Source organism: Onychostruthus taczanowskii, unplaced genomic scaffold, assembly GCF_017590055.1.
Source record: "Onychostruthus taczanowskii isolate IOZ18803 unplaced genomic scaffold, ASM1759005v1 scaffold7, whole genome shotgun sequence".
NCBI classification, from domain to species: domain Eukaryota; kingdom Metazoa; phylum Chordata; class Aves; order Passeriformes; family Passeridae; genus Onychostruthus; species Onychostruthus taczanowskii.
Genome location: NW_024504786.1, coordinates 2,052,948 through 2,079,906, shown reverse-complemented (window position 1 = coordinate 2,079,906; position 26,959 = coordinate 2,052,948). Strand labels below are relative to the sequence as shown.

Sequence of the window (26,959 nt, the reverse complement as noted above, 5' to 3'; positions counted from 1 at the left end):
AATTGCCCCAACCCTTCTCATCCTTTCGGAAGGGGGCACATTTCCCACCTCCAGAATGGTTAAAGCAGCTGCTCCTCACCCCCACGCTTAGAGCGCTTGTAATCCTTCACCTCTCCAGATAATTGGTATTTTTCACCTCATTTAACTTTTGGGTTCTTTAAAATTTAACTATTTTTTAAGCAATGTTTTACCCTGCTCTGAGAGCAATGTCTGTGGCAGGTACAGGTACACTGACCGACCTACACCTTAAGCACAGGTAATTCTGCACCACGCCAGCAGCTCTTCACCCGTGACCTCCACGGCCCGTCCGTGCCCGCGGCAGCGCTGACAGCCCGGGCGGGCTATGAAGAGGCAGCACCCGCCATGCTGGGACGGAGCGGCGCCTCCCGGGCCGTGCGGGGGGAACGCGGGGCCGCTCCCGGCCCAGGAGGCCACTCCGGGCGGGTGACACCATCGCTTTTCCCCCACGCGTCAGCCCGGGGCTGCTGACACGATCCCGACTCGCCCCCTCACGGAGCCGGCGCGGCCGTGAGGGCAACCCCCTCCTCCAACGGGTCTCACCGTGATTGGCGCGAGTGCACTCCTTCTCCGCTGTGATTGGTCAGATGCGCTGTCACTCCCGGGCTATGCGGACAGGAGCGGGCGCTGAGTGGTCGGCGCTGGCGGCGGCCCCGCCCCCGCAGGGACGCGCGGGCGGAGCGGAGCCGCGGCCGGAGCCGCCGGAGCGGGGGCGGCCTGAGGGCGGGGGACGCGGCAGCCGCCGCCGCCATGGAGGCGAAACCGGCGGACCCGCTGCTGTGCGACAGCCTCATCCTCTGGGTGAGTGGCGCGGGGGTTCCGCCGCCTCTGGGGACCCTCGAGGGCAGCGAGGAGGCGCCAGCGGCTGGGGCTTTTCCCTCCATCCATCCCCCCGTTCCTCCGGCCGCCCCTCCCTCCGTCCCCGCCCGGGAGCAGGAGCTGCGGGTGGGTCGGGCACGGCCGCGGCGGCGGGGCTGCCTGGGACACGCTGCTCACAGCCAGCAAAAGGCTCCCGCGGCGCCCTCCAGGCGTGCCGGTGGTGGCTGGAATATCCCGTGGGCCCAAGTGCGGCTCTCCAGCGGTGGCTTCACCGTGGAAACTGCTCGGCAATTAACACTATTAATAAATAAATGCAATTAATTTGAATTGACAGGCGTAGAAACCTCAGAGTTTTTCATGCCGGCTGGTTAAAGCGTTTATTAGTCAGGCACGCCACACCTGGGTGTGTGATGTTACCTGTGCCAGAGGCACCTGTTTGGAACTGCAGAATTATTTAGGTCGGAAAAGACTTTTGAGGTCATCGAGTGCAAACATGTTTGTCAAATTCATCAATTACTCTTGCTTCCTCTTTATCTTTCTCTCCAAGCTTCTTCTGTGACCTTGTCTGTAACTCTGGTTTTGCAGGTGCAGTAATTTCGGTGACAGGGAGCTCTGTGAAATAGAACTTCTGTATGAAATCTTGGCAGGGAAGGTCACAATTGCCTGTGTGAAGGGTTTCTCTAGAAATAGCAGGAGTGTTGCTTCTGTGAAGTGTAAATTGTGGAGAGAAGGGAGTGTTTTAGAGGCATTGTAGAAATCCAGGAATGAAACTGGTAAAAGTAACAGGAACAGCAGCCTGAGTAAGGTGTTCTTGATTTCTGCATGGCAGTACACAAGTGTTAATGAGTTAAAGTCTGTAATAAGTCACTGATAAGCAATTTCTTTCTTTCTTTTTCCTCCTTCCATTTTCCTTTTAGTGACGTTGTATTCTCTCAAGGTTTTGTTGCTGTCTAAAATTTTGGTTGCCTTATGTTGGTTATCTTTTGTTGTTTAATCTTTCTCTTTTTTTTGGGCTCTTCAGCTTTGTATTTTCTCCTCAGTCAGGTGAGAATAACTCCATTGTGATTCAATGGCAAAAAAAAATCACTGCATTCCTGAACTCTTTCACAACAATCGCTCTCAAGGTTTTGTTGCTGTCTAAAATTTTGGTTGCCTTATGTTGGTTATCTTTTGTTGTTTAATCTTTCTCTTTTTTTTGGGCTCTTCAACTTTGTATTTTCTCCTCAGTCAGGTGAGAATAACTCCATCGTGATTCAATGGCAAAAAAAATCACTGCATTCCTAAATTCTTTCACAACAATCCTGTCAGCAGTACTGAACTCGTTTATTTTTCACAATTCCTGCTTTAAATATTTCTATCCTAATTGTAATTTTTGTTATGCTCACAATGCAATAGCTGTAATCACATCATGAATCTTAATAGAACCTTAACTGGCCTTAAACTGGGAAATTGTGTCTGTGAAAAGGAAGACCCAACCCTGTGTTGGGTTTTCTATACAGCACTCAGCAGATGCATGTTTTTAGATTTAGCACCCTATTTCTCAGGCCTAGTTTGCAACTTAGAAACTGATTCTTAACACTTGGATATGTTTGAAACATCCTCTCACAATTTGAACTTCAGTGTGAATAATAGGGAGAAAAGTGATGTGAGGAGAGGGGGATGAAGTGCTCTGTGTTTAGAGAGAAAAGGGTTCTGTAGCTCTCTGCTTCTGATGGTTTCTCTGTTTATTTACTCATTAATATAACAAACAGATGCTTATGATTCTCTGTATTTTGCTGCCAGATGTGGCATTTTCCTGTTTTTATTTTACCAAATGCAATATTAGAAAACATGCTGTGTCCAGAGAAGAAAGATAAGATTCAAATAAAAATGTTACCTGTTGTTTCTGCAGCCCAGGTGTCATTGAATTTCAAGTTCTGAGGATTTTACAGGAAAAACATAAAGCAGCTAAACTGAATTATAGGGGTAATGTTTATGAGTATCCATGGAAAAATTGACTTAGGTAATATCTGCTACAGTGGAACTCACAAGCTGCAGCAGAAACAATTTTCTAAGTTAGTTATTTTTCCTCTGTGTAGAGGAAAAGTTAACTGGATGTTTTTCAGTCCTGTACTGCCTTAGCCTCCAAACCAGGGACTGGAAGTGTGGCAACATCTTAAATTGGAAGCATTTTCCACTGTAAATGCACTGCTTGACACTGGCACCACTGGTAATTTCATTCTGTGCAGTGGCTGACTTATTCTATTAATATACTTGGTTTCAGCATGGGAGTGTTTATTTTTATTTTAAAATCTCTTTGCTTACTCTGTAAAACCTCTGTCCCTCGTGTGTATAATCGTGTGTATAAACTCAACCTCATTGTCAAGGGAAACTGAGGGCACACCTTCCCAGGTGGATGGGCTGATTTCTGCTGGGCACTCTCTACACTCATGTTTCATCTGCATATGTTTGGTGGTAGAGGTACAAAATTACCTTTTCAGCTGTATTTTGGGAGCATAACAGCTCTGTGTCTGAGAGAAGAACTTCTGCTGTAGCAGCAAGTGGCAGAGTGCATTTGGGGTGGAATTCACAAAATGGCTTTCAGTGTGAGTAGCAGCATATCCTTGGAGCTGTATTTAGTAAAACTGAAAAAATGAGGGAAGAAAGAGCACTGCTACAGTCCTGAAGTCTGTGGCTTCTTTTTCCAGCCTTCTCCCCACACCTGCCACTTTTATTGGTTCTGCAAGAATGGTAAAAATCCATTTTGATGAAATGATTGGGCTGGCATGAGGTTTGGAGAACCATAATTAATACTTCTACTCTCTTATTATTTCTAGGTCCTTATGTGACTTTTAAATACATAGAGAAGCCTAGACTGTCAGTTCTGCTTTCTACTTAATTTTAATTAGCTGTTTCTATTCTGGGAGATCATGCATAAAGCAGTGTTGCATGTCAGGGTTTTCTAAGGCCTTGTTTATCTGCTCTGACAGGCTCAGGTGAAAGGGTTGCACCTGTACATAGCAATTTCCTTGTTTTATGAGGGGCATATCCAAATGGCAGCATCACAACATTGTGCCATAGAACTCTGGATTTGGGAAACCCAGCCTGAAATGTAAACTTGCGTGCCTGTGCTTGTGCTGAGGCTGCTGGAGTGGTATGTTTCTATTCTGGGAGATCATGCATAAAGCAGTGTTGCATGTCAGGGTTTTCTAAGGCCTTGTTTATCTGCTCTGACAGGCTCAGGTGAAAGGGTTGCACCTGTACATAGCAATTTCCTTGTTTTATGAGGGGCATATCCAAATGGCAGCATCACAACACTGTGCCATAGAACTCTGGATTTGGGAAACCCAGCCTGAAATGTAAACGTGCTGAGGCTGCTGGAGTGGTGGAAGCCAGTGCTGTCAGGCATAGCAGCTTTGGGCTGTGGTGTTCCACTTAATCTTTTATGTAACCTACGAGGGATTACTGACTTCTCACTTCCTGTAAGACAGGATTTAAACCCACTTTTTAAATGAAAAAAAAATCCCCTTGCTCTGCCTATTTTTCTCTTGGCTTGATTGGACTCTTCTTGAAGGAAGCAAACAAGTATTCAGAATTATGGTCACTCTTTATAAACACAGAAAGGAGAAAAACTGCCTCAGATTCTCACAGCTGAAAACTGCTTTTTCATCACTCTGGTCCCAGTAGCTCCATTTCCCAAACACAAGGTCATTTTTACCAGGAGTTCTGAAGAAGCTTGTGTTGCACAGGATGTTTGGGAAAGCCCTCTTGCAGAGGGACAGGTAATTTATGATATTGTAAATGCACTAAATTTAAGAAGTCAGTTCGTGCAGTGAATGGGGTTTATAAGGATTGCTTGCTCCCATTCTATTCTGTCTTTTAGTAGTACTAATAATAAACTTTGTTTTGTTTATTGTGGTAAAGAAGGCTCTTATTTTCCTGAGTAACTGAGATGAACTGACCTGTGTATGGAAATGGCTCTCTCATCTAGAATAATTAGTTCTGAGTTGATTGTTTTTGGAGGAATAAAATATTGCTATTCTAAATCTATAATTAATTCTGTCAAAATGTTAGCTATAAGCTTGGGGATAGTTTGAAAAAAATCACACAATATTTAAAACAGAGAAACATTTTAACATTGAGGTAATCCCATCCTATTTGTGTTACTAAGTTCTTGTAGTAAAAGACTGGATTTTTTTTTTTTTCCCTATCAACTTTCACACCTTATTTTGATGCTGTTTTTTGTTTAGGTAGTTATGTCCAGAACTAAGCACTGTGACATAATAATAAAGGCTGGATAAATATGACTTTAGTCTCCCAAGTTATCTTTCCATAATCTGCTTTACGATAGAAGGCCTAGGGTGAAAAAACAGAGTGTGGGTGTTTGTACCAACTTTTAAAGCTACCAGTCATAACAGTCCCAAGTGTTGAGAAAATTCACTGGGCTTAAAGTCTGTGTGGTTCAAAAAGGATTTCAAGTAGAAAGACATCTTGCTAAATGCCTGAAAGGGGAGAAGGAAGATGGCAGCTAATTTATTGTCTACTGAACTAAACCCATGTTTTTCCCTGTTTTAGCTGCAGACATTCAATACAGCTGCACCCTGCAGGGATGTCCAGGACCTGACTAACGGGGTTGCCATGGCTCAGGTGCTTCACCAAATGTAAGTTGATTCTTCAGCTGGAAGAAGAGGGATTCAATTGCCTGAGGTTTTTGTGTTTGACAGGCACAGTTGCTTTTAAAGTAGGCAGAAATTCAGAATGGACACTTTGTAACAGAAGATAGGTCATGCCTTCGTATTGCTGTTTTGGGGATGATATAGTAGCTGATTAATGTTGTGGTGGAAAAGGTGATGAGAAGATCCACAAATACTACACTATTAAATTCATACTTGGGGATAATTGGGCAAGGATGACATTATCTTCTTCACTTCTCTCATCAGCACTATTTCCATGCTTCAGGCAATGTGTTCCTTTTTGGAATGGGAAACTAAAGATTCCAAAGGCATGGCTTTGTGCTCTTTTCTTCCTGACGTTGCTCAGTTAACTTAGATTTAAGTTCTAGGTTTTAAATGACAACTTACTGTTCGTAAGAATTGCAAAACTTCAATTGCAATTAATATTTAGGAATTACTTTAGTTTTGATTAGCTGTTCTGTTGGTGTGATGAAGATTGGTAGTCTGAGTGGTACCCTAGTTTTGAAATTTGCATAGAGAGTTGTAATGCAAGTCTTTTTTTTGAAATAGTATCATGCTGCAAGTCATCATTGCAATGTTATTGTTGGCCCAGGTAATTGATGAGAAGTCTGCATTACCACCTCAGGTTCAAAGTATCATTTTGTAATTGCTAAGAAATTACTTCAACATCATCACACCACCCCCCTCCCCCCAAAAAAAAAAGAAAAAAAAACCCTTCTGTCTGTTTGTAAAGATTTTAAATGTACTTTTTAAAGACAGTGCTCACCCTTTTTCTGGACATGACAAAAATTGATTTAGGATTTGCTGAGAGTTGCTCCCCCTGCATTTGGGGTATTAGGCAGCCACGTGCTTTGGTCAAACTTCTTAACACCAAGTTGGTTTGTGTGTAAAAAAAAATTGTGGGGATAATGATTGTCCTTTATTAGGTGCTTTGAGACCAGTGAATGAACATTGTACTGTCAAAGTTAAATATTGTTAAATATGCTGTGATTGTACTGCTTGGCAGCTGAGTGTGTGTAACACCTCCCTCAGCAATTCATCCTTGTTTATGCTGGCAAACTGAATCCCCTTCTGCCCAGGGGAACCAGAGACATACAAAATATACAAAATGCCAATAGTTTAAAGTGTTTTCTTAATATGTGCCTTTGGAGAATTGGAGTAAATGTTAGTGCAGCCTGCAGGAGTAGGTACCAAACATAATGTCAGCACTAGTCAAAAAAAGATGTTTCTTTACCTCATTATGGTTACTTTATCAGGATAAAAATTCAGCATGACAAAGGCCTCCACATCCTTGTGCTCCATCCATAGCTGGCACAGGCACACAGAGAAATTCTCCCAGCCCTGGAATGTGCCTTAATGCAGCCAGCAGGATGGAAATCTCCTGTTATATTAGTTTACCTTGCAATCTCCAGGAATTCATGCCTTGTTAGACACTGGAGCTCAGCATCAGATGATTTAATGCTGGGAATTTGCTGTCTTATTTACTTAAGTCTGTTCTCATTGATTAATCATTTCATTTTGTTTCAGAGATGTTGCCTGGTTTGATGCATCTTGGCTCAATCGCATCAAAGAAGATGTTGGTGACAACTGGAGAATAAAGGTATTTAAAACTGAAGATAATGAAGTGTGTGGGCTTGTGCTGTCCTGAGATCTGGCAGTCCAAAACCTACAGAATTAAGCTCAAGCTTTTCAAGGATATTTTAAATGGGCTTGAATTGTCTGTGTATAGTTTAAGTGCCTTCCAGCATTGTGGGATGGGGATTTTCTGCTGTGGTATTTCTGTTATGTCCTCTCACAGAGCTGCCTTGTAACCATTTTACTAGAAATTATTATTTGATTTAATAAGAAGTAAAATTTTAAATAAAATTATAACCTTGTCTTTCATGTACAACAACTAGTCCAGTAATTTGAAGAAGATACTGCAAGGAATTATGGACTACTATCATGAGGTATGGAAAAAACAATTTACTGTTATTGTTCTCATCATTAAACACAATGACTATTGCTCCACTTGACTTAGCCAAGTAGAAAAAAAGCTGTAATTTGTTTTGAGGACCTTTTAGGCAGCAGATGTATGATAATTGTCTGTTAAGTGGGAGGTCTGAGTGAATATGAAATTAATTTGAGCAGGTGTGTTTTAGATAATCCTCTTGGAGTACAAACTGGGAACCATGTGTCTGCCCCAGTGAACGTTGAAAGGACTGAGCTGCAGAATCCTGTTGACTTTTGTTCATGTTTGGTCTTGTCCAGAGAAGTTTTAATCCTTTTGTACACAACAGAACAGACTCAGCAACCCCAGTGTAGGTTTTGTGATATTCAGTGGGAAGCTGGGAGCCCAGGTAGGAATCTTCCTGGACAGTATTAGTTTGTTCTGTCTCATGCAAGGATGAGTACAGTAGCCATAAAAGGCTGCTGTGTTTTGAGTTAAAAAAAAATTGCTGAATTTTGTATTGATGTGATTACAGTTATGTAATGGGTATGGTTTAGAAAAACTTGCCAGATCTTGTTGTGGCTTCCTGGTCTTGCTGGGCTGAGCTGTGACACCAAGAGCCAGGCCCTGACCTGCTGCCAGTTCTGAGGATCTCTGGCAGGCCTATAAGCAGAACTTTTTTAAGGTTATGAGAAGAGTTTTGAAGGATTTGGAAGCAACTTCATCTGGAAGTGTTATTAATTCCTTTTTTTATGTTGGTTAAATAAATGAATTCTCTCATATATGAGTACTGTCCCAGTAACTGTTACTATTGTCACATTTTCTTGTAGAAGTGCTCAGTTAACTAAACCTAATAACGAACTTCGAGGGCATTTTCTCTGGCTGGCTCATTGAGCCCAGATTTCCTACATGATACCAGATTTTCATGTTGTACAAAAGTGGGAGTCTACTTTTCCTTATGATTTTAATTGTTTTTTCAGTTCCTGGGTCAGCAGATTGCAGAAGAGCTTATTCCAGACTTGACCCGGATATCTGAGAACTCGGATCCCACTGAACTGGGCAGGCTGCTGCAGCTTATTTTGGGTTGTGCAGTCAACTGTGAGAGGAAACAAGGTAGGCACTACCTTAACCTGCTCAGCAAACATCAGACTGCCTCAGGTGATAGTTAAGGTGGAAAAGATGTAGAAACTTCCCTTTATTCTCCATCAACATTGTCAATTTGCTGAATGCCTGTTCTGAAACTGGAGTTCACTTAAAAGCAGAAATTCCCTGGGAAATGTCTGTGAATAAAACTCAAAACTTTGTTCAGAGTAGGTTTATAAATACAGTCTGAAATATGTATGGTTTATTCGTATTGTTAAAATATGTACCAAGACCTATTCAAATGCAAATATAGCAAAATTAAATTATGTCCTTAAATTAGAAACTGCTTCTCTGCCTGCAGAGGCTCAAGACTGAATTGGTTGTTTTCTCTCCCATTACCAGAAATAATCCTCCATGCTCTGATGGCATCTCTCCTTAAGCAGAGTATAAACATGTCCAGTTAAAAGTTTATAATCTTTTGTGCTTATCTGCCATATTACTGGATAATAATGATGGTGGTTAATGGTTCTCCTCTGTATAAAGAGACCACTACTTGTTTTGAGGAGCTTTATGGATAATAGTTTTTTCTGGATCTTTCAGCAAACAGTTTCTCATTTTACTCAAACCATTGAGATGACCATTGTCATGAGTCAGTACAAATCCTTTTTCACAGAACACATACAGAATATCATGACCCTTGAAGAGTCTGTTCAGCACGTTGTCATGACAGCCATTCAAGAGGTAGGTAACAGTTCATAGCCTGATGCTGTCAGTTGAGAAGTCCAAAAACCTTTTTGTTGACCTTTGTGAATTTTTTCATCCTAGGAAAGGTCAGGGTGGAGTATAAGTACTTTCCTAAATTATTTGGGAGGTTTGGAGCCAAGAGACCTTAAACGCCAGCCAAAGGTTTTGGTTTTACACTCGTGGTGCCCAAACACACAACAAATGCTTAAGATTTTTTTATTCCACACAAGAAATGTATACAGTTGCCAGTCACTGATTGTACTGGAGTTAGATTCTGAAATTCTGTCCCAGTGCTGTAGTCTTGGTCCCAGAGTTAAGCTGATTGTGTTTGTGAGGTTGCATTGTTCTGGCAGACCATTCCAGCCTCTGACTTAGAAGCTTGCAGCTGCATCTCTTCTATTTTTGTCATGGCGTGCTCCTCCTCCTGTCTTAATTTGTTCTTGGTTGGATCATCTTAGTGATCCAGCTCACAGCTTAGCTCTGCAGTCACTGGCTTTTGAGAGCTTCAGGACTGTAAAGCAGAGTGTGGAGAGAGGCAAAAACTAAATACTGAATGTGAAGAAAAGGTGGTGTGTAATTGCACCCTCATCAAGGTAACAGTGGAGTTGGTAATAAGCTTTATAACTTAGATTTAAATTGTCTGTATAGTCTTTAAAGATGTGCTTGTCCTGTTGGTAGAAATAAACCATAAAGCTTGTGTTTGTTGTCTTCTGTTTAAGTAAACTTTCTAGAAGAAGGTCTAGAAATAATTCAGTAATTTCTGAGTGAAGACTAAAGCCCTTTAATTGTTGGTAAATACACACTGTACATCTTTGTATCTGAGAAGTAATGTTCTCATTGTTTGTTTAGAGGCAGTTAATGGGACACAAAGAAATGTGAAAACTGTTAAATCAATGGAGTGAAATCCCGTCTTCTGGTTCATTCCTGTTTGACTGACTAGGGGGTGGCAATACCTTCAACACATCACACATTCATCCAATACAGTGTTACTGCAAACTTGATTAATTTTGAGAGGAGGAAGGTAAAAAATCACCTTACTGTAGATCTGTTTAAATCTTTTACCAGCCGTGAGATGAGGAGGAGCATTATTAATCTGTTTTGGTATATCGAAGGGATGAAATAACACAATGGAAAATACAATTGGTACTCAGTAGACAGTGAACTTACAGATCTATAACCTCTAATTTAGCCTTTTTTTTTCCTGTGGCTTCTTTCTGTAGCTCATGAGCAAGGAAATAACAAGTGCTTCCCCATGTGATGCATCAAGTGAAGTGGAACAGCAGGTAATTGCCTGATCTGTGTTGCTATTGTAGGTCGAGCCTGAACAACAAGTTGGTATTTGACCATCCCTTAGATGAAGAAATGCTGGTTTTCAGTGCTGATTAACTGAAAATTTAAGCGTTAGTCCATAGCTTCTTTAAAAACCCACAGTGACTGTGTGGGGTAAAACTGGTCAGTGCAAACCTACATTGCAGGGAGGGGTAGGGATAAAATTCCTGATAACATGAACACTGCAAGGTGTTGCACATAAAATGAACTTTTCTTTAAAGGAACATGAAAATGGTGACAGCACATTCCTGTGTTTTGTTAAGCCTTTGGCCTAAGGTGTTGTGTTTCAATAATTTACTTTCTAAGTGTGATAATCATTGAGAAGGCAATTGAAATGAGCAGGGATCCTGATCTAGCAGAGCATTTAAAGGTTTTTGTGTCAATGTGTGCACCCAACAGCCAACTTAAACAATGAGTGTAAGCAGCTGAGGCATTTTAGAAGCTGTAACTGAGTGCTTTGAATATGGGCCATAGTGATTGATTGCCTTATTTTTGAAAGCTTAAAAAAGCCTTGGAAGACCTTCAGGAAGCACGAGCAGAAAAAGAGGAGTTGGCACAAAGATGTCAAGAGCTGGATTTGCAGGTAAGAAGCAGTCAGTTGTTTGTTTCTTTAATGTGCAGTGGTGTTGCTATTAAGATGCAGAAATTTTTAAGGGCAAAGTGCATTTTGCATTGTTCAAATTTTTGTGAGAATTTGTAGCAGCTTGTGGGGGAAAAGCAATTATTCTGTGCTCCAAAATGCAATTACTGGGAAGAGTTTTCTGAAGGAAGTGTAAGCTGAGGTTGTGTGCCAGCTTATCTCAAAGGTTCTTTGTCTCAGGTTAATGTTTACCCTTAGTAGCAGGTAGTGTTGAAACAACCTTATCATGGTTTTAAAAATTGCCCTTTTCATACTTAGTCCTCTAGTCTTTTGTAATGTGTCCAAAAAATCCAGTTCATGTCATAAACAGTAATTAGATTTAATCATAGGAAAATCATGCTGTTTCAATAGGAGTTGATGAAGGACAAAAATTTGTAATTTATCTAAAACTTGCTAACTTTTTCTCATACACAATTGCAACAAGAAGGAGATTTCAGGATAAAAATAATGAAAACTAATAGATCCTTGCTGGCATTTTCAAACAAATAGGCCTATTTTTGTTTTTAATGGATATAGCAGTTAATCAAGTCACTCTTGAGAGAAAGGAAAGAGGACTTCATGACAATAAAGAGAAATTTGCATTTCAATCAACACTTTAAAGAAAAAAAATCACTCATTAGTCCCTCTCTTATGGCACTATAATCTGAGAATAGAAAGAGTTTTATCTGGGAAGGCAATTCATGTCAGATTTGGCTCTGCACAAAGAGAACATTTGGGTGGCATCTTCTTGTAGGAGCCAGAGGGCTGTACTGGCTGTGAGAGCCTCTGGAAATGAACACCCACAAAAGCAGAGGCCAGTTTTACATTTCTTACTGACAATGACAACTGTAAAAGCAGAATACTTGTGTCTAAAGCAGCTCAGAGCTACTTGCCATGCCCAGGAAGCTACTGCTATAACTGAATTGATATTTAATTTTCTTTTTTTCTTGAGGCAGTAGTAAGGCTTCGTAGTGAAAGCAGAGATGTAAAAATGCTTGTGAGAAGAATCTGCAGAATTCCCCGATGTTCTTCAGTTTTCCCTGGCTTTTTTCCCTGAATTCTCTATTAATTAATCATAGGTGATGCAGAGCCAGTTGCTCATAACATGGCATGGGACAGGTGAAATGTGTGCAAGGGAAAGGTACAGAATATAAACAAATGAGTTAATGACAGCACATCTCTGTCACACTGTGATGTGTCTTCAAAACCTCTCTTCATCATTTCTGTCGACTGTGACACCACTTCTGCTACATTGAAATAATTAAAAAAGAAGAGAAGGCTACCAGAAAGCAACTGAGAAAAGATGTAAAACTTGCTCTGAGTTGTGCCACAGTTTGGTCTTTAGGTTTTTTTGTGTCTGAGATGAGTGATGTTTCAGGAGTATTCTGAAAGTCTGAGTGTTGTGCATGCTTAAGGAGTGGCTGATCCTTGAACAGGAGGCTGAGCAAGGCTCAGATGTGCTCCCTACTCACAGGTGTTTGTGTGCATGTAAATAATAAATGACATCTGGTACATAAAAAGGAGTGAACCTAGAAAGCCAGCACCTCAGGAAGTGGCAATTAATCACCCTTTGACTTTTACATCTGTTTGCCTGATGGATTTTTAAATTATGATCACAAACAAATTGTTTCTTAATATTGCATACTGTAGATTATATCTGTTTAATAATGTCATCATGATATGTTTTATTTTATTTATTTGAAGCCATAATATTGACTTGACGCTTCTCATTTAAACTAATTCTTAATAAATTCACTTGTAAGGTCTCAGTCTTCCTTGATATTTTCCAAGAGTATAAGAAAGGTAGGTTTACTTTATAATTCAGGAAAACATAACCCAAAAAGCATATTGTCCCTGTTTCACTGCAGTCAACTAACACATGCTGCGTGCTCTTATGTTCGACAGGACGTTAAAATTAACACAGCAGCTTTCACTAGACAAACTTTAAAGGTTCTATCCTCTTTAATCCTTGTGGCTGTGAAGCTGGCTGCTGTCAGTGAAGTGCTGTAGCCCCTGTGCTTCGCTGTGACACCGGGTAGCCGTGTGTGTGCTGCCAGGGTTGCATGCTCCCCCGAGGCTGGCCAGGCTGTCCGTGCGTGTGCGCTTCGGCCCGCCCCGCTTCCCGCAGCCATCCCCGCCGAGCACGGCAGCCTGGGCTGCTGGCCGTGCCCTGCTGCTTCTGGTTTCAGCTCCAGGCAAGATGGACATTGTTGCAGCAGCACTCAGAGTTTTTTTGTACGGCGTCCGTGGCGTTTTTAATGGAAGCAGCTCTCCATATCACTTTGTCTGCCTTTTTACCGTGGTTTCAGTTACAGAAATTTGTCTTTTTATTTAGAGGGATTTTTCCTGTAGTGCTTCGTAACTGTCATACACTAAAGCATCTGTATGCTCAAGTGTGCTCTGTAAACTACATTCTAAAACTTCTAAACGCTCAGCCTTTTTCATAAACTAATTTGGTGATGTATTGCTGTCTTGCTTCAGTTCTTTGGACTGGTCTTATAGTGTTCATGCTGTTTTATCTGTGCTAGGTGGCTGCCCTCCAGGATGAGAAAAACAGCTTGATGTCAGAAAATGAGATTATGAATGACAAACTAGAGCAATTAGATGACTCTCTTGATGATCCAAATACCATGGTTGCAAAAAAGTATTTTAGTGCACAGTTGCAGCTGGAACAATTGCAAGAAGAAAACTTCAGGTATGAAATTATTTCTCCCCAAAATCTCTCACTTGTCTAATGCACTCTGAAAATTTTGGTGCTCTTTGGGGCTTTTCCATCAATTTCTTTTGCATTAAAAGCTGTCTACTGCTGTATAAGCATATTTTAAAGGCAGTCCTTACATTTAAAAAGAAAAAGAATCTGTTACTTGTTGTAAAATGAATCAGTTGTAATTGGAATAGCCCTCTAATACTTACAAAAAGGGAAGAATGTGATGGAAGGCAAAAAAGTGAGTGCTGATTTGTGAGTTAACAAATCAAAAGCTAAACTCCCCAACGCCACCACCATGTCTCTGTACTGAATTGATTTCTTTCTTTCTTTAGTCTCTGTGATCTGTATTGGGAAACAAAATCCCTTTTCATGAGATTCCTTGATACTGATGTGATAAATTCGCAGTGTGCAATGCATTATGATTTAACAGATGGACAACAAAATGTTCCATGTCTATTGTAACATTTTCCCTGCTACTTAAATCAGTAGTTTTCCTTTTATCTTGTTTCTTCTTAGTAATTTTAGTACTAAATGAAACTGTGCAATAATGATGAGTTCCTAACAGAAGTACTGGTTTTGATCTGGTAGGCTTGAAGCTGCAAAAGATGATTATCGTGTCCATTGTGAAGATCTAGAAAAGCAATTGATTGAGCTGCAGCATAGAAACAATGAACTGACCTCTCTGGCAGAAGAATCAAGAGCCTTGAAAGATGAAAATGACATTCTTAGGTATGTAGCAGAGAGAGCTCCACACACACATTAGGATTTAATGGCTAAATCCAAGGATTTGTATTTAACAAGATTTTTTTGAGGTGTTGTTTCTGCAGATCTTACCTGAATGAGCTCTTTGGAAGTGCAGGCTTTAAGGGAAAAGCTCCATTGTTTGACAAGAATTACACATGGAATTTGTGAAGCAGAATTAATGACTACAGAACTTAAGCTTCTTTGTATGGGACAGAAAGTGGAAGTTCTCATGTAGAAAAACATACATGCCCCTAGAATTTTAACCTAACTTCTGGTGTCAGCATTCTAGGCAAGATTTAGGTTAGTGAGATCATTAACAAAATGAAGATGAAACACACAGTAACTTTCATGAGAATTTAATGTAACATTCCAGCTTATGTAAACTGTATTAAATACCAGACCACCCAAAAAATATCCAAAATAAATTGTATTGTGAAAGCAGATCTGCTATTCATAATATAATATGAATAAAACATGGAAAGAAAAGTGCTTTCAGGTGTTTAACTTAGTGGCTATTAAATAACATCTGAAACAAATCCTAGCTGTAGATTTTTTCCATTATTTTCTTGTACCAGCTTCTGGTGGGATATGAATGCAGATAATAAACACAGATTTAAAATTAATTTTAAAATTATGGTCCCCATGTTTTCTTACCATGTAGATTTTTTTTAATGATCAGCTGACAGTTCTCAGGTGCATCTGCCAGTGATAATTTTCACAGAGCAGTTGTGTTCTAATTCTGAATAATCCCCCTGTGAGAACATACCAGGTACCAGTATTTTGAGGTGACTGTCTAGCACAGGATGTTGTGGTGTCACAGAATTCCTCAGGGATATTTGACCCACTAACCCTTGCTCATATTTCTGGCATGTGACTGTCAGTGTCACTTGAAGGCTGGCTGATTTCAGTTTTTATAAGCAAGTTTGTGTCGATTATACATTTAAAAATAAAGCGGTGAAATGTAGCTGCTGCTCAGCATGTCGCATCTCTCTTTGAAAATAGTGTGTGTCAGCAGAGTTTGGGTTTTGTAACCTTTCCTTCTGGTTGCTGTTGGTACCTCAAGGGCTACTGCAGACAAGGCAAGCAAGCTGGAGTCGACGGTGGAAGTGTATCGGAAGAAGCTGCAGGACCTGAACGATTTCCGCAGGCAGGTCAAGTCCCTGCAGGAGACCAACATGATGTACATGCACAACACTGTCAGTCTGGAGGATGAGCTCAGGAAAGCCAACGCAGCACGAGCCCAGCTGGAAACCTACAAGAGACAGGTAGTGCTGCACTTGTGTTTGAAAGGTTTTTTTTCCCCCAGGTAGCTGGGAACACCTTAGCAACCCCGCATTGTCCTTTTGGAATTTCTGAGTTGTGAAAACTCCTTCATACCCTGCTGTTCCCTTGTGGGCTTCTCCCTGTTTGTTAAACTTGCAAGTTTAACTGTGGCTGCCCTCTCAACTGATGTGAGAGTCCACAGTCTTCAGGCTTTTTTACTCTGACTGAGGTAATTTGTGTGCCTGGGAGAGGTTGTTCAGCTGTTACTGAGATTGTTTGTATGGAATCATAGAATGGTTTGGCTTGGGAGGCGACCTTGAAGATCTCATTCCACTGTCATGGGCAGAGACACACTTTCCACTATCCCAGATTGCTCCAAGCCCCATCCAGCCTGAGCTTGAACACTTCCAGGGCTGGGACACCCACAACTTCCCTTTGAAAGTTGAATGACCTCTGTGGCAGGGTCTCACCACCCTCACAGTAAAGAACTGTTCTCTTTCAGTTTGAACCCATTCCCCCTGGCCTGTCACTACATTCTTATATTCTCATATTCTTACCATTCTTCATGAAAATTAGAAGTTTTATTTTAATTTCAGTAGGAATTAAGAAAGAGTTAAATTTAAAAAAAAATCTAAAACCAACCAACAGAAAATCAGTATTATCCCCCCAAAACACAGAGGCCCCCATCCCATCTCTGCTTCCTTAAGCTTGAGGAACCAACTTTTATTTTGGCTGAATTGAGTAGGAAGGACTGTTTTAATGTAGCTTTTTTGAGTAGCATCTTGCAACATTCCTGTGCTAAATAATGCTTTTATGAAAAGGTCCAGGAGCTTCATAACAAACTGTCTGAAGAATCCAAAAGAGCTGATAAGTTGGCATTTGAAATGAAGCGTCTTGAAGAAAAATATGAAGCTTTAATGAAAGAAAAAGAGGTAAGTCCTTTTAAGAGTTTATTTGAGCACCTAAATCTCTCTCAGATCCTCTGCTTGAGGAGAGCCTTCCTGGAAGCAGTGCCACCATAAAAATGAAGTTTAGTTTAGCCCTGTGTGCGTGCATTCACATATAAAACAAAATACAGAATCATCAAAATGTGAAGGTTGGGGAAGATCTCCAAGATCATCAAGACTGACCTAAAATTTTCATGCGTCATTAATACTTTTGATTAATGTTATTTGGTCTTAAAAGTGGTGCAGCCTGACCTAATTCCATCTCAAATGTGTTTTGTTAGAGACTGATAGTGCAGTGTGATGCATTAAGAGAGACAAATGAGGAGCTCCGGTGTGCACAGATGCAGCAGGATCACCTGAGTCAAACAGGTACTGCTTTATCTTCAGAGACTCTTTTATTGGGGTTACAGGTTTCTTTAAGTGTGCTAAATTAAACCCCTCATGTGATTTCAGGTGAAAAAAGCCATGAGAATCTTGCTGCTGAAATTCTGCCAGTGGAATATAGGTGAGACCCAAAGGCTGAGGTTTTTGGGATGTTCATAGGTGGGGCATGACAATGCCTCTGTGAAAGTTCAGTGTTTACATCAATGTGATTCTTTCTCCCACTCCTTGCTTTGCCCCCATACAGGCATTATTTCCCCATACTAAAATTACTTTGTTTTTTTTCTTAAAACCATATCAGATTGTTGTATATAAATCTGGGTTTGGAGTGACAATTTAAAACTCTGCTCATATCTCTTAGTTTTCAAACACTTTTAGTTACCTTTTAATAACAAATTGCATTGTTACCCAATTATATAATTAAGTACAACCTGCTTGGCTCACTTTAATGTTGGGCGAGTGAACAGGACTGTTACTTCTTCCTCTTAGTTACCTTCTTAATTAATAGTGTCTTTTTTTTTGTTGTTGTTTTTGGTTTAGGGAAATGTTTATTCGGCTGCAGCATGAAAATAAGATGCTCCTGCTGAAACAGGAGGGATCAGAAAATGAACGGATTGCTGAGCTCCAGGAAGAGCTGGAGCAGAAGCACCGGACAGTGAACGAGCTGGAAACTGAGAAAAGGTGATGAGTGAAACTACACCTTAAAATACACTAAAAGGTCATGTCTGGAGTTTTTAGGGTGACTTGTGCCTTGCATCTGTAGTGTAGGAACCTTTTCTTTCACTAGTGTAATCATTAATGAAGGATTATGAAGCAAGGAAGAAGGAAGGTGGTTTAAATGTGGTAGATCTGTGTGTACCATACCCTGAAGGAAGTGTTGCTTACAGGACACTTTTTCACTCTCAGTTATTCTTGGTAGACCAAGAATGTATGTGAATGCTATTTCTAGAACTTCAGACTGTTAGACCATGGATTTTCTATCAATGAATGCTAAAAAATGCTACTAGAATAGGAAAATTTTTGGTAGTTACATTTTCTCAAAACTTAAAATGACAATAGGAATTTCATTACAAAATGTTCAGTAAAGCTCCATGTGTTTGTTTCTGTAGAAGTAGCAGTCAGACTAAAAGCATTTGAAATCAGTTCATTTGTGGCTTAAGTCATGTTGGGTAGACCATCTGAGCAGCTAATGAAACAGACAAATCTGTCTGTGAACTATTTAGATGAGCAATAACTGTGTTTTTGTCCTAAAAGGCTCAATGAAGAGCGCATTGGAGGATTACAGCAGCAGATTGAAGATCTGCAAAAGACTTTACAGGAGCAAGGATCCAAGACTGAAGGAGTAAGTGAAACATTTTGTCAGTTTTGTTTAAAGTCCTCCAGTTTTGCATCAAGTCCTTTGTTTAGCATCTTATTTTTCAGTGTATCTGAGAAATACCTCCACATCAACAGCAGTTCAGTTGAAAAGTTCATGTTTTATATGATTCCTTCTATGGAACTGTAACCCTTCAACTTTACTTTCAAAGTCCCTGGCTTTATCACTTAGTGGATTTATTTGCTTTGGCTTGTTTAGTTGTGCTGAGTATTCTTGGCTGATTTGTAAGAGCCCTTGAATGTTGCATGGTATGCAATACTGAAATACAACTGAATTTTAACTCTCTCCTTTCACAGTCCAGCAACCTGAAGCAGAAGTTGGCAGCACACATGTAAGTAAGGCACATGCATCCACAATAGCTTATTTATACTAAATAGCACACAGGAACTTGTGCTATTTAAATCTTGGTAGGGATGTCTTGTTTTTCTAAGCCACTGATTTGAGAATTATGCATAGAGTTACATATTGGTGTCATAGTTTTGTTTACTGTGACCATGATGATCTTGTAGTACCAGTACCACTTCACTGTCTCTTCATCTCTACCAGCATTTTAACTGTTCTGATTCTACAACAGACTGCTAAAACCAGCACTCCAAGTGTATTCTACTCCTCTGAAATATTTCCAGTCCTTCCAGCAGATGTAGTTCTTCCTAAGATGATGCTGGAGGGGCTTAATTGTTATTTTCCTAGTTTTAACTAAAGGAGGATCAACTCAAAAGTGGCATTTTTGTGATATTAATATTTCTATTCAAACCCTGACGAAGTGCTAAAAATAGTTATTTACATACTTCTGTCATGAAATTAAGGCTTCCAGCTGTTAAACCTGCAATTATTTGTGAGCTTAATCCTTAGCCCAACTTTTCATTCACAGGGAAAAGTTGAATGAGGTTCATGATGAGTTACAGAAGAAAGAGGCTGATCTTGCAGAGCTCCAGCCTGATGACAGTCAGAACCGTGAGTTGTTTTGTGGGGTTTTTTTTGGTTTTTTTTTGGTATTTTTTTAATAAGACTGTGTTAAGTTTCTTCTGAAATGATTCCCATATCCACTGGATTATGGGATAGTTGTCTGGATGAGGCTTTCTGCTGCAGCTTAGCTTTCAGTCTGAACTGGGGGGTCTGGAGGGGTTTTTGTGGGTGGTGGTGGACAGGATCCTGGTGGGGGTGAGGTTTGTTGAACAGTGCTCTGCAAAATGGGATTTCAGGGTCAGGTGGGACAGCTGAAACAAAAACAAGAACTTAAACCTTCTAAATTTAAACTTTTAGCTTCTACATTGTTCTGTATTTGAGGGATGTTGAAATCGAGAGAACACAGAGGCCCTGAAAGTACCATGTCTGTTTTTATTTTGCATGTCTTTGTTGATAATTTCTGTAAACAGCCCAGAAGATTGGAGAGCTGGAAGCAGCTTTACGAAAAAAAGATGAGGATATGAAAGCAATGGAAGAAAGATATAAAATGTACCTTGAAAAAGCAAGGAATGTGAGTGGCATGTTTCTGAACATATGCATTCCTCCCTCATAAATTATTAAACAGATTGAGTGTGTGTCCCCCCCCTCCCAATTAAAAGCAGTAGCTACAAGTTGCATTTTTAGTCAGACTGTTCAAATTATTGCAGTCTATTAAGTCTGAGAGAATAAATAGGGTTTAGGCTGAGCATGAGGTGCAGTAGGGATTCCTTTGTACCCTTTGCTCTCTGTAGTACAGGGTAGCAGCCTGACCAGTGCCCAGCCTGTTCTCACATTCCTCCTTTGAGCAGATGAGATGCAGAGCTGTTGAGAATCAAACTGACTTGCAGTGCTTTTGTTTTGCCTTGTCCAGGTGATAAAAACCTTAGACCCCAAGCTAAATCCAGCATCAGCAGAAATTATGTTGCTCAGAAAACAGATACTGGAAAAAGACAGAAGAATTGAAGCACTAGAGGTAAAAATTTTGCTTATATTTAAAAATAACTTCTAATATACTCTGTTTCTGATATTAGGCATTAAATATGTTGTTTCCTAGTGATTCAGTAACATCTGCCTGGCTGAAATTCTGAAAGAATTGTTGACTGTAGTCCAAATATCAGAAAAAACTGGGGAAATGCATTGAGTTTCACAGCATTATTGATGGGACTATTTGGAATAGTTGCCTATATACATACAGAATATAAATACAGAACTCCTCAGCATGATTCAGTAGGCTAATAGGTCTGACTGTAAATGCTGTGGCCTCACATTTCTTTTATGTATGAGTACAAGGGAAGTATATTATATAATAGCAATTAGCCAGTCACTGGAGGTACATTCTTTTCAGGTGAAAAATTACTAAATTATTTCTAGATCTTCTGATACACAGCAGACCTCTTGTGCATTTCCCCACACAAACCATCAGAGTACATTTCCAAGTTCTGTTTGTGTTTCTAACTGCAACTTGTGTAGTTTAGCCTCTTCTTAAAGCAGGCTGATATTTATCTCTTGGTTTTTTTATGGAAGTATCTTTGTTTATACTTCTAGGCTTTGTAGTTGTTTGGTGTATCGAAGCATTTCTGCTGCCTGTGTTTATTTCACTCAGTGGACTGCAGCAAGTTTAAGCAGATAAAATTTGTGTTTTAACTGAGATTTGTGTCCTTGCAGAATGAATACAAAATAGCCAAGCTACGTGACTATGAGGAAAAGCTGATTGTAACTGCATGGTACAACAAGGTGGGTCACTTCAAAATCCACTTTTTGAAACATCTTTTGCTACACGTGCGAGTTAACTTAGTTAACCTAAGAAATACCGCAGAAAAAATTCTGTGTGTGTACTAAGAAAGCATGAGCAGGATGGGTAATTTTTCTCCTTCTGTTTTTGCTGTTGTTGAAGCTGTTGTTTAACTCTTGCAGAGCCTGAGTCTGCAGAAGCTGGGCATGGAGGCCAGGCTGGTGGGCAGCAGCGGCGGCTGCGGGGCCGGGCCCGGCCGCTCCTTCCTGGCGCAGCAGCGTCACGTCACCAACACCAGGAGGAACCTCACTGTTAAAGTACCAGGTGCAACATCTGATTAAACACGAGGAGGACATGAAGAAGACTCACATGCTAAAGTGTCCTTAAATGTTTTATACCTTTCCACTTTACCTACTTGATGAGAGAGGAGGTTAGAATGCGGGGTAGCTGCAAATGACAACGTCAGAACTTGTCAGGAAGGGATTAAGGTGATCAGCCAGAAGGTAGCATGTAGCTTTCCAAGTAGATTTAAGAAATGCAACATGTACAAGCACAACTTAAAAGATTTCTATTTGCCTTTAGATTATATTGTAAATACGAAATTTGGCACTATATATTTAAAACTTTATTTAAGTGGGTTTGGGCTAGAAAGTTGACTTTTATAATGGGAAGATGTTATGCAAAGGTGTACTTCAGGAAACTGGCAATATTGGGCGTTTTTGTTGGGCTCTTCTGAAAACAAATCTAAAAGATTGGTAGCATCTTTTTAAAAAATACTTTTTTAGAATAGAAAGTACAATTTTAAAAGCAAGAAAGTACTTGCATTTAGAGAAGAAGAAGAATTAAGGTGTGGTACCAGTGGTTATGTAACAGAAGACAGGATTTGTTTTATGAGAAGCAGAATTTCTCAGTTTATTAAAGAAAAAAAAAAAAGCAAAGATTAAGTTGGTGCATATATGCACTGAGGAAAACCTCTCTTTAAGATGTTGAATTCACTTAAGCCAAAAAAGCTTGTCTTTTCCTGGGTAAGAAAAAAGCTATTATACTAACTCAAAAGTCTGGGCTATGTTTCAAGTCTGGTATACTGCACTTATCTGCAGAAAGGGGATTAGGTGGGAAGGAGCCCCATTTATTTCAACCTGTTTATACAAGCCTGTGCATGGCAATTGCATTTCCTCTTTCTTAAATGTAGTTTCACTCAGCTCTTCTGAACTAACTGTGCTAGACAGAGGAGTGAGAGATGGCTTTGGCAGTTACTGGCAGCAGAGATTGTTTGTTGGCAGGGAGCAAAGTGCATAAACTGTAATAGTTTGATTGAAAATGAAATGAGGGTTGTTACCTGACATCTGTGTGCAGGAAGTTGCTGTTTTTCACAAAACTTGTGACTTTATTTCCCAAATGTCTAACTCTTGTTTTGAATTGTAATTTTAGGAAAGGTGTTAATGTCTGTTCTTTGCAAATGGTCTAGAAAAAGTTTATTATACCCACAGTTAAAGAAAATAAAACTGCAGCAGCCCTTAACATGAAATGAATACACTTAATTTAAGTATTTGAGGGTGCTGTATCAGACCACCATCTAACACAAATGTGGGAATGAAAACACACTTGTCTTACCGTTAAGGCCATCTTTAATTTGAGAACAGGGTTCAGCTTTGTAGAATTTTTAGGTTTTGAATTGTGACATTTGGGTAGTATGTCATTTTGACTGCCCCTCACTATAGCTTGTCCTTTGATTTCTTCCTTCCCCAACATCTTAAATCTTTAATTGGGCATTGTATGTCATGCCAGAGAAAAGGCAAGCTTCATTTTTGATACTTAGGGTTGCTTCTTAGTTGTGGTGGTTGTTTTACAGTGCTGTATGTATGAATAGGCATTCAACAGATTTCCCCCTTCAAAAGTCATTGTTTAAAAGCCAGGCTCGTGCTCAGTGTGGTATGAGCCAGACACGTGGCTGTTGGAGAGTTTTCTGTGGTGGTGTTCTTCAGGACTCTGCTCCTTTGGACTACCTCAAGGGTTTTGAGGTCTTTTATTGCTGCAGTGGTGTTAGTGGAGTTGCTGTTGTTAAGGTGCAGTTGCATATTTAATCTGCCAGTGGTGTGGGTGGAGGGAGGTGGTGGTGAGCAGTGGAGCAGGAGATTAAGGCTTAGCAAGATGCTTCCATTCCTAAAGTCTGGTATTTGGTGTGTTCTAGTGAAACGTGGAGCTGTTGCTGATGGTGTTGAGTGGGTCTCTTAACCCTTGTTCTTTGCAGCATGGAAACTTTCATGGATGTCCTTCAAATACTCATGTAGTTGGTAGGCTTGATTTGTTGTACTTCTCCCAGTAGTGGAGCTGTGTCAGTAGTCTGTCAGGTGCTGAATAGTGACAAACTTGGAGCAAATGTCTTTGACTTAGACTTCTCAAAACTGCAGACCCTGGGACCAAAAATAACTAAGAACCTCTCTATCATTTAATTGGAAGTTTGTCTTCTGACAAGTGATGGAAGAATTCAAGTCCTGAACTACAGGCAGGGATCAGCCTTTTTCAGGGCACAGTTGTCCCCAGTAATCATGTTGGGGTTGCCAAAATGAATCTGGTGTTCAGGTATTGGATGAAATGTTGCTTATTTGGGACTTCTCCAAACTGTTAAGAGTGAAGCCTGTGACTATCACTCGAGGGTTTCTTTGGGACTGAGAACCTGTTTAAAAGCAGCTGTTACACAACTAGTTAAACCTGGGTTCTGTCCTGTGAATGAGGAACTGATGTGTGGCAATAAATACTGGATTATAAGCCATGGTGTTGTAATCACTTCAGCTCATCTGCCTGTGCAGGCAGGACCATTAGGTCAGGATCATTTTAGTGTTTGCTTCACCCATGTCAAACCAAAAAGCTGCTCAAAACACTGCTGTGTTACAGCTGAGCTGTGTCCAACATGCAGCAGCAGAGCCCTGTCACTCCATGTCCTTTGAGGCAGGAGGAACAGAGAGGCCCCTTGGCTCTCCTGAAAGGTGAATTTGTACCAGCACGGTTGAGAGCAGACTCAAATGTGAGATGAAGCCACTGAATCCTGCTGAAGTTAAATGGCATTATTAGGAATTGAGCCAGTTTCCAGTAAAACGGGTAATGTAGATCCAAAGAAACAAAAAAAAATATGTTCTGATTGACATATCATTTGTTAATTATTTTTTTATAAGATTAATTACTATGGAAGAGAAGTGTTTTATAGCAATAATACAAAATATGGACTAGTAGGTTCTTTTACTCAAGATGGGTCAGGCAGCAGTTTTGAGAAGATTCTTTTGCAACAACCTTATTATGTAGTGGTTTAAGAAACATTCACTGAAAATAAATTTTCACCTGATTTTTTTGTTGATTAAAAAAAAAATACATATATATATATATATATATGGGTATTCTATTTTCTATGATATACACTTACTTGGAAATAAGTAATATAAGCAATACTGATGTTATATTTAGGTAGCCATAAATAGTTTAGAAATTAGAAAATGAAAACAATTGTTTAGGAGTCGGTAGTGTCTAGTACAATAATTTTCTTACTTGTTTCTTTTTCCCCTTCCCCTAAGTTAAGGTTTTCAGTGTGTCGGTGTCTACATCTTCTGTTTAAAACAAATGTAAACACTGTGTTACATAGAACTCGAAAAATTGCACTAATTTTTAAACTTTTGGTTTTATTTTTTTCTTTGGAAAAAATCCTTTTATATTCACATAAAGATTTTTAAAATGAATTCTTTGGTGTGTTTATTCCAAGCCACATATCTAATGGTCCCTAGATGCTGTTTCTGGGCAATGCACAGCCTGGTTCTATATTTTGGTACTTTTACACCACCTAAAATACCCTGTTTCAGGACAGGTTTGTATTATAATGAGGGTATGGATGTGATGAGTTGTGCTGCTCTCCTCTGCTGTTTCCAGTTCATTCCTCCCACCCAAAGCCCCCCAGACTGAGAGCTGGGCAAAGGGCCTTGTGAAGTGAAAGATTAAACCCCTCTGCAGGTGGGCTGTGGAGTGACCTCAGTAATTATTGCTGCTCAGGTAGGTGAGGTCTCTGCCTGTTCTCACCCCACCTGAGAGGACACAGAGGATCAGGTACAGCTCTGAATCACTGTCCTTGCTTTTATTGGGAAAAGAAAACTGGCTGCCCTGTCCAGCCTGCTGTGCAGGTGATTTATGTGCTCCATCCTTAATGCTGTTGCCAGTTCTCATTCCCTGAGCACTACCCCCAGCTCAGGAGTGCTGTTGGTGAAGGCTGGCAGCCTTCAGCCCTCTGGAGTGAAGATCTGAGGATGAGGAGCTACGTTGATTGCTCAGCATGGAAGGGCCTGTCCCAGAAAGGATGAAGCCATTATGGAAGAAATGGTTTTCCTGCTTTCTGAGGCTGGACATAAAAACAGTTTCAGACACTGAAACCAAAGCGTGCAGGTGTGTGAGGGAGAAGGGAAGGGAGGAGGTGCTCAGCTGTGCAGGAAGCCTGAGCTGAGCTGCAGGATCTGTTCAGTCCTGACCCCGTTTGCTTGCACCTTCTGGCAGCTCCTGAAGAGCCAAGCACTGCAGCAGGAGTTCTGTGTGTTCATGTGAAGAGTGTCCCTGGAGAGGAATGCAGGATTACAGCCCAGAGTGCAAAGGAAGGGAGGAGCTGAGGTCAGTCACGTGTGGGAGATGGTTTAGGTGGAGGGGGCAAAATATTCAAGAAGCCTTTGAAATGCATTCTTCTTTTGGAATTTAACTAACTGAGCAGAGGCCTATGGAGGGAGCTTTTGGATAGAGGAGCAGCTCGGGAAAGGAAATGGGAATCTGAGCAAAGCACTAGGGGGAAAAAAGTACCACAAAACAGTCAGATGACACCTGTGCACTGGAATTGGTTTGGGAGTAATAGCAGAAATAGCTCACACAGCAGAAACTTACCACTGTTCCCCAGTCAATGCCAGGCATGCAGCCCACTTGCAGCCTTCCCCTTCAGCTTCTTTCAGAGAATGAAAAGAAAGATGATCAGGTCTAGGAAGTCAAAATTTCTTGTTTCTGCTGGAAAAGGGAGGTGTGGGAACCTGTGCCAGCAGCAGGCTGGAGGGCAGCTGGCTTGAGGAGAGGAGGGGTGTAGGGCTGGGGCTGACCAAGTTCTCCCTAGGAGTGGGATGAGAAAAGTCTGCATTTAATAAATGGACTGGTTTGTGTCCCACCATGTGTCCTCACTTTTCCACCTTACTGGAGCTGTGAAACAGCCTCAAGTACCAGGAACAGCCCTGGAAACTTTTTTTCCACTGGCACAGAAAATCAGAGGAGGTGGCAGAGCCCCCCACCCAGCCAGTGCTGAAGGAGCTGTGCCAGAAGCTGTGGTCACTGGGAGAAATTTGCTTCCTTTAGGAAGAGGTAAGCTGTACTTCAGGGAAAATTGAAAAAAGATTGCTCTCTGCTCATTTCCTCAGCAGGAGAGCAGGAGCTGGAGGTGTGTGTTCCTGGTGCTGTGCTGATTTCCTGATTTCCCATCCTGTTCCTGGGGGCTGCAGCTTCTGCCTGGAGGTCTCAACAGGCTCCTTGTGGTGCAGTTATTTCCCAGTTCAGTGCATTTACTGGTGTTAACCACTGGTTGTCAATCTTGGGGCTGTTTCACTGTGTAGCTGATGGCTCAAAACAGTAATTTGTTGCTGTTATT

General features: G+C 40.7%; 1 protein-coding gene across 1 annotated transcript; it reads left to right on the top strand.

The window, feature by feature from the left end:
- The first annotated feature begins 567 nt into the window (after positions 1 to 567).
- Positions 568 to 24,975, top strand: HOOK1 (hook microtubule tethering protein 1). The gene is made up of 23 exons (XM_041421592.1): positions 568 to 819; positions 5,392 to 5,477; positions 7,038 to 7,110; positions 7,409 to 7,459; positions 8,421 to 8,553; positions 9,197 to 9,264; positions 10,488 to 10,550; positions 11,096 to 11,179; positions 13,007 to 13,018; positions 13,744 to 13,910; positions 14,511 to 14,651; positions 15,730 to 15,931; positions 16,751 to 16,861; positions 17,158 to 17,245; positions 17,330 to 17,381; positions 17,798 to 17,938; positions 18,512 to 18,599; positions 18,929 to 18,963; positions 19,504 to 19,586; positions 20,009 to 20,109; positions 20,449 to 20,550; positions 21,243 to 21,311; positions 21,492 to 24,975. Exons 1-23 carry the CDS (start codon positions 769 to 771, stop codon positions 21,648 to 21,650), a joined length of 2,160 nt encoding a protein of 719 aa, XP_041277526.1. The 5' UTR covers positions 568 to 768; the 3' UTR covers positions 21,651 to 24,975.
- Positions 24,976 to 26,959: the final 1,984 nt, after the last annotated feature.